This window comes from Wyeomyia smithii, chromosome 1 (assembly GCF_029784165.1).
Source record: "Wyeomyia smithii strain HCP4-BCI-WySm-NY-G18 chromosome 1, ASM2978416v1, whole genome shotgun sequence".
Lineage (NCBI taxonomy): Eukaryota > Metazoa > Arthropoda > Insecta > Diptera > Culicidae > Wyeomyia > Wyeomyia smithii.
The window spans coordinates 142,499,366-142,511,839 of NC_073694.1; the positions used below are offsets into that span (position 1 = coordinate 142,499,366).

General features: G+C 38.8%; 1 protein-coding gene across 9 annotated transcripts in view; it reads right to left on the bottom strand.

The window, feature by feature from the left end:
- The window catches only part of LOC129721809 (G protein-coupled receptor kinase 2), a 151,505-nt gene that overhangs the window by 56,916 nt on the left and 82,115 nt on the right, over window positions 1-12,474 (bottom strand). For all 9 annotated transcript variants that reach the window (XM_055674882.1, XM_055674855.1, XM_055674828.1 and 6 more), the window contains one exon: window positions 3,065-3,185. In XM_055674882.1, coding sequence (XP_055530857.1) covers window positions 3,065-3,185 — 121 coding nt within the window. The remainder of the gene's footprint in view (window positions 1-3,064; window positions 3,186-12,474) is intronic.

The following is a 12,474-nucleotide window of genomic DNA, read 5'->3' on the forward strand; positions in this document are numbered from 1 at the left end:
ATAAAACAATTGAAACTTCGAAACATGGTCTTCCTCTCCAATAATTCATCGAATTATAGACGCTAATAATATGATAGACTATCTTGATTTAAAATTTTTATGTCAATAACTTTATCTTAAACTAATGAAAAAACTCTCTGAAAATAATATAGTGGCCCTGAATAGATTCAAGATTGTATCTGTGGTCAACTTATGGCTTTTGCACATAATCTGGAAATGCCCATATTGTGAAACCGGAAATCACCACACTAGAGTGCGAAATAACAAGTGGAGTCAATTTTTGGCCTTTGGGCAAAATTCTGGTTCTGGAAATGCCCATATTAACAACTATGAGCTGTTTTCCAGAAACCGGAAGTCGCATTTTCGTTTTCAAAATGCCATGTGGAGTCAACTTCTGGCCTCTGGACATTATTCTGGTTCCCTAAAGACGCATATTGGGTGGTATTCGGTAATTTTCGGCTGTCTTCCAGAAGCCGGAAGTCGCTATCTTAGCATTACAAAAACTGGAAGTCGCCATCTTGGAATTTACAGTGGTGCCTGGGGATCGATTTGGGTTCATTTGCTTGATTAGTTCTAGAGTTGTGCAGAAATTTGTGTTTCACTTATATTGGAGCCCTCCCTTCCATAAGAGGCAGAGGTGTCAAACCATTATAAATTATCGTTTAATTCCATTTACTTGATTAGTTCTCGAGTTATGCAGAAATTTGTGTTTCATGTGTTCGAGAACCCTCCTTTCCAAAACAGCACTAATAGTACTACACATAAATCTAATAGGTTCATGTTGCGCATAACCTGTTCTCTGCTATTCTAGATACAGGAAATCCCGTTGACGTATATTTCTTTTTGCCTTTTTGGCAGTTTTGACACAAAAACTGTCTGTCGATGCACCGTCGTTAAAGTGTTTCAAGTCCAAGAAGCTGGCAGCGATCTTCATAACGTGGCAATTCGAAAAGATTGTTCCATAAAAGGGTATGGAGAGCGTAGCGAACGAATTTACCCTGAACTGCTTCCAATCCAGCAGTCCAGTAAGCATGATATGGCCAGCAGGCGACAATGCTTGATTCGAAAATGGATCGAACCAATGAGCAATACAGAGATCGAAGACATAGAATATAGGTCCTAGCTGTCTATTCGCTTTTGCGATTACTTCACAAAATTGTGTTTGAAATGTGAAAGCACTATTTAGTATAACACCCAGGTCTCGAACTTGGGCTGTCCTGCTATGGTGTAGTCAAATACAATCGGTGTCATTTTACGTGAGAAGGATGTACGGCTGTATTTGAAAAGGCTAATAGTTAGGACGGAAACACGGAAATACCACTCCACAAAACAGTTCACCGTCCTCTGAACTTCGACACAGCCTGCAAGGCTCTTGATAATCTTATAAATTTTTTCATCATTAGCGTAAAATATTGTCGATATCGTTGAGAAAAAGTATCAAACAGCAATGGTCCAAGATTGCTTCCTTGAGGCACTCCACAAGAATTGGAAAATGTCTGTTTAGATAGATTAGTCTAATTCCATCTGATCTTATTGGTCTCTATGAAAGTTAGTGGATGGGGAAAAAGCTGTTCGAGCCATCCTCTTAAAGGCATAATAATTCCATCAAGTTTTGTTGAGAATATACATTAAATTTTACATTGAGACCATTTTACAATAAGTCAATAACAGGGCTACAAGCATTACACACTTGACATACAATTATACTCCAGGTTGAAACAAATCGTATCGAAGTGACCATTGCATAGAACGAAAGTTCAGAGAGAGAATTCTCGGCGAACTATCTAAAAACTAGGCCACAAATCCGGCTTGAGGGAGTCTCCTGGAGCGTTCAAACTTTTCAAGATTAATAAGGCAACAACGCTCGGACTGCGGAGGGATTTTTTTTTTACTCGAAGGCTAATGACATACTGAGGCGTCAAATGAAGCGTAGTAAAAAGCGTCGCAAAGGCGTCTAGGCTACTTTTTCGAACGTCAAGATGAAACGCTCAAACCCGTCATACTGGAGCGGCAAAGACGCGTCGGTAGAGGCGGCGAAACAGAACGAGTACTGTTTTGACGCGCGTATACGTACGCGGTTATACCATATTCAGACTAAATCTTTCATCGCTAGATGCTTTATATTTTCTTTGCTTTTGTTTTGTGATTGAAAAAAAAAGCAAATAAAATACATTTTCGTTTAGAAAATGTTAAAATATTTAGAAAATGTTAGTGCAGTAATACCATGTTCAGACTAAACCCGATATCGCTAGGTGCTTTATGTTTGTTTGATTTTGGTCTTAAATCTTAAAAAAGAAAAAGGGTAGGATAGAAAATACTATCGGGAAAAATTTTCAGGTCGTCGGGAAAATAACACTGGTATTTTCGATTGATATTTTGTTGAGTTTTGATTCGAATGGCCAGGAATCTAGTATGCTGAACTTCTTTGGTCGCGGAAACGCAAGCCGCTGAGTAATTGGCTGTGCTCACATGGGTTATTCAAATCCTAACAGATATTATAAACTAGTTGAACGTTGCTCGGGGTCAACGGGTTTAAAATTTAGAATAATTTCTTATATTTTTTACTACGTCTGTAGCGCAACTTACTTCAGTAATATTATTTTATTTCATAAAAAAATTTCTATGTTCACTAAACACGTAATTTACCGTGCTTGAAGAAGCAAAAAAATCTTTATTGGACGAATTCATATTTCCTTCAATCAAAACTGCTCCTGGAATCTAAAAATATGACAACACAATGCATTTGCGACGCTCGCTCCAGTATGTCATAGGAAACTTCACCCAACGCTTCTCATACGCTCAACGCTTCGCTTCATTTGACGCCTCAGTACGTCATTAGCCGAAGAGTCAACGGTCTAAGCATGTTGATGAGGACAATAAATCAAACATGCATTTTCCAGTAATTATCTCACAAGTCAACAGTATAAAGCCTTTGACCAGTATGCTATAAAATGGATATTCGAAATGTCACAACAATTTAGTTAATAATAACAAACAATAATAACAAAAGAAAATATTACTGATGGTTACATTTCACACTTGCTGATGGTTATCAAGGACTTACTTGGAGGCGTCATCCAGGAACGAGAGATACCGGAAATACTGTGGTCGTTTGACTTTGCAAAAATGGTAGAACAACTCGCGTCCAATGGGCTGCTGATCAACTACGTAACCGTAACTTACATCTATAATAAAAAAAGAAACAATTTAGGAGTTATTAAAAGAGTTGTAAAGTTAATGCCATGCAAATGTGATATTCTCTATTTACTCAGATCAAATATTCTGATAAGGCTCGAAAATGACTAAGCCGTACAAGTTTACTGCAAGAAAATAAGAAAAGGAACCTTTCTCTCATTAGAAGGGAAAAGGTACTATTTTCCGTCATCATGGAAGCGGAAAATCTTACTCAATTTTTTATTAGACCTAATGAGTCGCTTTCCACAATGGAAGCAAATCTCTTGGTTACATGAAGTTTCTCAAACCCATGAGAAAGATCTGAAAACGAACGTAAGTACGGTGGGTTGGCTAACCAGACCGGGTAATTAAACACTGCGGGGTTCCGTTTACACAAGGTACAACGTACAATAGAATGAATGGCACCAGGAAGCAAAGAAAAAGTTTTTCAGCCAAACTGACGCAAGCGAACGCGAACGACGATGAAAAAATAACAAAACCCTAAACAAAGAAAACAATTTCCATTTTTCGAACTTACTGCAAGGACGGCTATGCTTTCGGGTTTGAGCACTAGACACTTGTTTGGCTTGCGACTGAAGGAGAAATAATTGTAATTAATTGTGCCCCATCATCATTTGTTCATCCTAGTTAAAAAAAAAGTAGACGAACGAATCAGAATATTGATAACTGAAGAAAGGTCAATTAAAGTGGACGGAAATTTTCGCTCTGCTTATCAATAAAAAATGCGTATTGCACTTAAAAATAACAACAGACAAATCCAAACACTAATCGTTGAAACAAAAACAGACTATCCAACATGATTGATTTTGTTGTCGTGCAAATATTTACTTGTTCATGCTTCATTCCCAAAACAATTTACAATTTTATCATTTTAGTATAACTTCGCAACGATATCGATTGTTATAACTAAGTTGCGTAGTTGCCTGCATTTATTGATTTATTTATTTATTTAATTAACGAGGTTTTTACCAGTTGCCTGCCATGATTAACGATAAACATGGAAATTAGATTATGATCCAGTATAAGAATACTTGAAAGTTAAAAATTTTGGCATTTACTGCCACTTACTCATGCCACTTGAGTGAAAATATTGGTAGTTAATTTGAAATGAAGATCAGTATTGTGTTCTGAAAATTGTACGTATGAAGCCGAGTCATCATGAGACTAATATAACTTTTTTTTTTTCTCGCAAGTCATCTGCAAAAAAACATGCTTTCAAACTGCCACAATACCGGAACTCTGCCTGATAGATAATAATTTACGCACCCAACGCATCTCGGCATCTACCAGACATTTGTCTCAGTAAATCACGATCCCACAGAAAGCACGTACGCAGAACTTGTACATTTAGCCTCTTTGAAATAAACTTGCAATTATCTCTAATTCAAAGGAATCGTTGATGTGATGACTATTGAGCAAAACTACATTACATTTACTGAGGTAATATGTGAGACAGAGTTGCCGTCTTTATATCAAAACATTGTACTGGGTTATTATTATATTCTGCAAGCAACACTGTAAACTATTCCTAAGTAGCACATGGCATGTTGAAAGTTTTTAAGTCTAACAACCTAACAAAATCGCGTCTTTGTGTAAACTATGGTAATCAAAAACAGTTCAGCCAAACATTCATAATTATTCAACGCAAAAGAATTCAACTTCAGCCAGATGGCAGAGTTCTGCTAGTCAAACATGAACCTATGGCAATGTTCTGTAATATAAAAACCGTTTTGATTGTCTCATGAAACGCGCTTCAAGGTTATCTGATTTTGAGAGGCTCCCGCTCTGTGCTTACAGTCATAGTCAGTTAGGTTAAGTGATGACTACTTCGACTGATTTTATTAATTCGCATAAATTTTCGCTAGCTACAGAATCGTGCGTTTGAAAAATATTATTAGCACATGACACGCTGCTCACGAGATAGAGCGCGTCATCAAATTTACATAATGAAAAGTGGCATTCGACAGCCTGCCTTGACTGAGCCTGCCTTGACTGAGCGGAAGAAGGAAAACTCTAACGTTCTTAATTCAATTCGAGAGCCCGCATTGTAAATCGTCATCGTCATCGCTACATCGCTTTTCTTGCCAAATGGCTTAAATCATTGTTCTAGCTTATTTTATTAACGAAGAAATGGAAAAAAATACGCTCGGCTCCAAAGGAAACAAACAATACCATCCCAAATTTATATCCAAGCTATTGAGATACTCTGGACCTTCTCAAAATTGAATGAACCTTTGCTGACATATTGGCTAACATAGAATTGAAATTAATGAATTTTTATTCTGTTCACTCAAGAGTAGCCTTTCAATGTTGTGTACATTAGGGAGGCTCTAACCGTCTGTATCTTGCCCAAGTAACACACGTTGGTATAGAATAGTTGACGTTACCTATTCCATGACATCAATATCACCAGAAAAGCGCAAAACATGAAGGCTAGTAGAACAAGTACCGATAACTGCATGAAAGCAAGCCAACTTGATATAATTAAGTGGCAAAATACATCTCGAGTACTAATACGGCAATGCGCAAATCTGTTGCTATGACAACTGTTAACCAGCGCATGCGCAAATGTGTTGTGTCTGCGCAGTGCAACTAGATCGGCAATTTTTTTTATCAGTGGCAGTTTAAATTGATTATAACATGATGACAAAAAATAATATTCAACCTTTAAAAAAGAGTTCTTTCTTTCGCTTGAATATTGAAATTGTTTTCGCATAGTTTCAACGTGATCTGAAAAAAATCTAACAAAACTAGAAAACGTTGTTAGATATACAATAACAAAAATCTGAAGTGATATTGGTTACACTGCAAGCGTTTTGTTTATCTTTTGATGGCGTGTTTTGACCCGCTTCGAATAAATATACAAATCGTTCGTATAATTTAAATAATAATTTGATCAAGTAATTTTAAGTTGGGTGTTGAATGCTAAGACTACTGTACTAAGGAAAAGCATTTTACAGGTACGTAGTGTTGTTATTAGATGGTGTAATGTCTTACGAAAAGACCAAGTGATAGTGATAGCCATTCTTGAACTCATGTTATTAAAAACATCTCCAAAACCAGAAAAAACGAGCTTGTTTTCGAAATGCGGTTGTATTACTGATGGAAAACAACTTCAAACACAATATAATAACACAAGTTTTCAATTGCGGTTGTAGTACACTTATATGACTACTTTCGTTGTTACTTATTTTCTAACATGTTTTGTGTGTTACTTGGGTGGGTACCCAACCACTGTAACTCCGAGGGTAATAAACCTTCTGACAACCTAGCAAAACAAGGATCATCCAGGCAGTTCATTGGTTCTAAACTGGGAACTTCCAACATTCACCATCAAAAATGAACTGACCTTAATATTTAATATAAACTAATAAACAATTATATTATATATATTAATATTAACAATTCGTAATTAATTTTCAAAAAACCTTCCCTATTAGTTTATTCAAATTACATCCAGTTCAAAAATGTGAAATGTGTTAACGATTTCTAACCATGTCACTGAAATAATTCAAAAGGATTTGTTGAATTAGCTAGGTGATATAAATTTTCAAATCTTCAACACGGTCTACCGACTCACATAAGGGGCTGACCAATCAAGAAAAGATGCAGGTTGAAACCTTCTACTAGAACCAAATTTTACATAAAATGAAATTTAAGTGCGTGCTTGAACCATCATTTCTATATGAACATTTAATTGCTTCATTGAATGGTATAACATAACGTAATCCTGAATCCGCAAGAAACTTTTTGAAAAGACCCTGTTCCTTCAATTTCGAAAGGGGTATGATTTTAACAAAATTTCATAAAAACAACATGACATTGAAGCACTGCTACCATTAATAAACTACTTGGGCTGAATAGTCATTGGCCTGACTGACCTGTTGAAAATAAACGGTGTGTTTTTGATTCGTTCTTAGTTATTGCTCTCGAAATAACGCTATTTCCGTTATTTTAGTTATCATGAAAAAAAGTGAATTACGTGTTTTTGATTAACCATTGCTTCTCGGTTGGAAAAAATACTTTTTAAACAAAGCAATTGTTTGATGAGTGTTACGGAACATCTGCTCCAGCTAATTTAACCGTAAAGTATTGGTTTGCTTAATTTATTATTTATAGTCAGCAGGCACGCTGGCATATCCCAGAGCAAAATCGCGATATTGTACTAAATCACCGTTAAGTAAAAATGTGCGAGCTAGTGAGGATCATAGGAATCGCAAAGGAACGCGTTGGTTCACATCTGACGTGCCCCAAGGTAGTGTTTTTGGACCACTGTTATTTGACGTCTACGTAAATGATCTGCACCTGCTCATGACCTCTCGTTCGTCGATGACCTCAAATTATTTCGTGTAATTGTGCCTCCGGATGACCACACTGCCCTTCAGGAAAACAATAACAGTTTGTTACCAATACAACTCATCACCAGTATACATGTCACGTCTATCTGCGATTTCGGAGTGACAATTGACGAAGAGCTCAACTTCATGACTGCCAAAGCTTTAACTGTACTGGGGTATATTCGCCGACACACTTCTGAATTCACGAACATTTTTGCTCTAAAGTCACCCCGTTGCACGTTGATGCGCAGCGTTCTGGAGTCACCTGTTCACCTGTTCGGTTCCCGCACTGTCTAGGACAAACATCGCAATTGAACAAGTACAGCAGAAATTTGTACGGTTTGCGTTACGCTCACTCTCTTGGAACGACCTAGTCGAACATTCCCCTCACCCTGACGGATGTCAAATTATTTGTTTAGAGTCGCTATCAATGTGGAAAAGCGCAGCTTTTTTTTAAGGGATAATTGAGTGCCCTACATTACTCGAGCAAATGCCAATAAATATCCGTCTTCGTCATTTTCATAACAATAACCTCCTGGCTATCTGGTGATACAGAACCAACAATGGCTACAACAATCCCTTGGAGAAATGTATTCGCTTGTTCAACGACGTGTAACGTTTGCGATAAAAAAATGGACAGAAATCGCTGAACCAATGAATATTGTCACACACACTAATGAACCTACCCATGCAGCATCAATCATAGCAACCTATGAGTCAGCAGGAAAAAATTGACAGCTCTAACAGTCGAACTCTAACCATGATGGCAAAAACAGTGAAGCTACTCCGTTCAGAAGTGTGCGCGTTCAAAGAACGGTACCCAGTCGTGTCAAAAACGGACATCGTGCGGCAGTTCGTAGACACCGGATACGCCCGTTTTTGCATCCACAACATCTTGGTACTATTGGACGACAATCATAACCTCGAAAAAGAGCCCGGTTTCGGATGGCCGACGACCCTGAGCAACAAGAAGCTCCAAAGGATACTGCAGAGGACCGAGGAAGAAGTGGCTACATCGCTGCATGCGCTTGGCCGGGAGGTCGGTGCAACCGGCCAAACAGTGAAAAAGTACCTGGCAAACATGGAAATACATGTCAGGAAGCGGCTGTCCCGTCCACTGGTCTCGGAGCTGCAGACAATGACGCACCGACAGCGCCTTAATAAGATGAAGTCGATTTTTCCGGTAAATCGCAGCATGGTGATGGACGACGAGACCTGTCCCACCCAGGAAGGCAACGACTGGCAGGGCACTTCGTATTTTACTTCCCCCACGAAGAAAGTAGGCACCGATGTGAAATTCGTTACAAACACCATGTTCCCCAATAAGGTGTTGCTGTGGCTTACAATCAGCGAGAAGGGAATGTTTTGGCCGAAACTGGCGTCTGCCTTTTACCCGAAGCGATCGTTGGAGGAGATGGAGCGGCTGAACATCGATATGGTATCCAAATTAGCGAACCCGCCCAACGTCCCCAAGTTGCGTCCCATCGATTTCTGGGCAAACCTGGAGGATTAGATCTATTTCCGGTTAACTGCAGGAAGGTTGCTCGCAAGGGCGCAGAATTTTTTTGCAAGTAAGCTTACATGGGAAATTTATCAAACTCCATTTAAACCATCCGAAAAACATCCATTTCTATTACCGTGCGATATTGTAGTCGGTGATGATAAATAAATAAATATGTATAATTAGAATGTTTACGCATGCAGAAGCTATACCCGCGATGAGTGCCGCGTTTCTTAACAATTGAGCAAAAAACACCAACATGTCAAACATTTGATGGAGAATCTGGGTGCGACATTTTCTCAGTCACAAAACTAACTTTCGCAAAGCAATTACTGTACAGCGGTGGAGGTGAGCAAGCGCAACAAAAGTTTACCATTGGGATAGTATGGATATATTTTTTTATTAGTTTAATGGATGAAAAACCATGCTGCAGACAGCGAGATCGCGGATTAATTTCCCGTCTAGAAAAGATATACCTTTTTAATCCTAATGTCATATTTTGAAGTAGAATACTTCTCTCAGGAAGTTCGGCTACATAGGGATGTGAAATGAAAATCTAAAACCGAAAAAAGTGAAAAATATGTCCAATTTCAAATGCTATTAAATCGGTTAGTATTCGATGGATTTCCTTCGTTCTTGCAGCAATAGATTGGAAAATCTTCTAAGATTCTTCCCAAAATAAGATAATTGTAATTTTATTATTCACACTTTTGTACTATTGAAAATAGTCAAGCCTTGTCAAAACGAAAAATTCGACCTCTGATTGGTCGTTATATGCTTGCTTCCCAAGCACGGTCGACAGGATCATATACCTTGCAATTGAAAACATGCTATTTGGCCTATATAAGAGCCTGTTTCAGCCGGAGCCGCTCATAATAGTTCTAGACAGCGACAACAGCAGACGTCCTTCCTTAGCAGCAGCACTAGCCCTGTGGTTGGTCACCACGTCTCAGGAGCAGCGCGGTTTTCCTCAGCGTGTGTCGCCAGACAGCCATTATTCCCCCCGTGTTGGGGCAGCATGAAGATTGCCATCAAGAAATCCAATTTCGGAAATCAAAATGCCTTTTTCAAGGCAAATAAACAAGTCATTGAAAGTTAATAATTTTTGTCAACGCAAGCAAGCACTCTGTGTTGCATCCTAGCAATTTAAATTTGTCGCACCCGTCTAATTCACTGAATGTGAAACAGCTTCCACAGTGCAGTGCAGTGTATCTTAATTACCCCAATGTTAGGGCAGCTCAAAGGTTGTAATTAGCAATCGATTTTGAACCGCAACATGCTTTTTTCAAGGCAAATAAAAAAAAATTATTGAAGGTTAATAATTTTCTGGCATCAACACAAGCAGACATTCTGTGCGGGATGCAATCAAATTCTGTTGTAGTTGTCTAATTTTTACTTTTACTTTATTTTTACTGTAGGGGCAGCGCAAAGGCTGCGATCAGCATGACCAACTTTGGATAACAAACTGCCCTGTTAGACCGCATTCACAAAGACAGTTAGTTCGACTATGCAGAGCTAATATGAAGTCGATTCAATCAATCAGCAGTAACAGAATTTCGTCGTCTCCCAGTTGCCAAGTTGCAACATGATGCAACACGCAACAGCGAGCAAACGAAATCGCTTGATGTTACAAACCGCAATAAGATACGGGTTAAAACCGTTGCGTATGTGAGAGCACCATCGGTGTTTATTCGCTGGATACGAAAATCAAATGCGAATTGTGGAATAATTCGTCTAAAGAACATAAGGAAATGGTAAACCTGAAATGAAAGGCGTGGCCTATTACGTAGCACCCTTCGGCTATAAAAGAGTGTTTCTGGGAAAACTAGCTACATTCATTAGTCGGAAGGTGAACTGGATGGACCGTCCACAACGTTGACAGCAGTAACAGCAGATATTGGCACTCAGCAGTAACAGACCATAGCAGCGGGTCGCGCCTGTGGCTGCCTTCAAATTAAACAAATCACTTGCCCTGTGGTTGGTTACCACGTCTCAGGCCTCTGCCAGGCTGAACGCCAACGCGAGCGATCGGGCGAGATTTTTGCGGTACATCAGCCGGCACTTCCTCTAATGGAAAAGTAGGATCATTTTGTTTAGAAGAATATTACTGTCGGTAATATTACAGAGACGCGATTGCATCATATCCGATATGGAATTGAACCATTGTTATTTTGAGGACAAATAAAACACTTAATTTGAAGAGTTAATAGCTTTGGGTACCAGTAGCAGTATGGTAACAGCCTCAGCGGTAGGTGCAGCCGGTACTTCCCTAAGGCCGATGTAATAAGGAAATAAATGGAAGCGGCACGGCGAAACAGTTCGGGTGTTCTTAGACGCGCGTAATTTTTCGTACGATAGCGGCGGTATTAGCGGTAGATGCATTTGCCAACACTTACTCCAGTAAAGCCGTGTCTAATTTTCAATGTGAAAACACCTTTCTATTGTGTTGGCCGTGCTCATTAGGCCTCTGCCAGGCTAAACGCGATAAGCGGCGCGAACCGATACGCCGGCCGTAGGTTAATTTACAGCCGTAAGTAGAGCTGTGTAAAAGTATTCTACTTCAACCTTGCGGTCGTGGCTTTGCACACAACCCTCCTGTGATTTTTCCCATCTATTTCTCGCATTTGATAATCACAAATACAGCCTACTATGTATTTTTCCAACTCCTCCACTCTTTTTGGCAATAGTAATTTGTTTCCGAAACAAGCTCACTAAAAACGCGTCCAATATTAGATACCTACCCAACAGAAAAGGAGAAGATTTTGTTGCTTTGGTGCAACATTTTATTACTTTTTGTGTTCTATGACCACGCATGAGACACAAAGTGTGAATACCCAAAAGTAACAAAATATATGAGTGCTACACGCTTGTATGTGTTTCTGCCGGAGAACATACAGCCAAGAACCGCAATGCATGTGTTAGCATGCAGCGATAAGGTTCATTTCTATCCCCTTTACCCGGGCAGGAGAGCATTACAAAATCATAACTCATCAATAACCTATTTAGCTATGAGAACTTATCGCATTATTCGAAAGATATTCACGTTTCATACATTGATATGAAAATATTATAAAATTTTGATATCATATCTCGCTATACCTTCAATAAGATATTTGAGTTGCTTTTAAATTATCTCATTAAAAGTAAGTGGCAGCTCTCTCTCTCTCTCTCTCTCTTTTTTTTTGCATGTGGTTGAAACGACCATCGTTAGATAGCCGTATTCCCGTAACACCTACAAAATACATGACAGAATATGTTGTTATTTGACTGGGGAAGAACTTTATTGCCTTTTAGGTAACAGATTTGTTACCTAAAGGGCAATTTTGCACTATTGCTTTTAAAGTAACAAGTTAAGTTTTGCGTGTATATTGATACTAGATGAACCACTTGGACATGCTTCTATGGTTCGAAATCGCAGCAGCCTGAAGGCTCAGATTATAA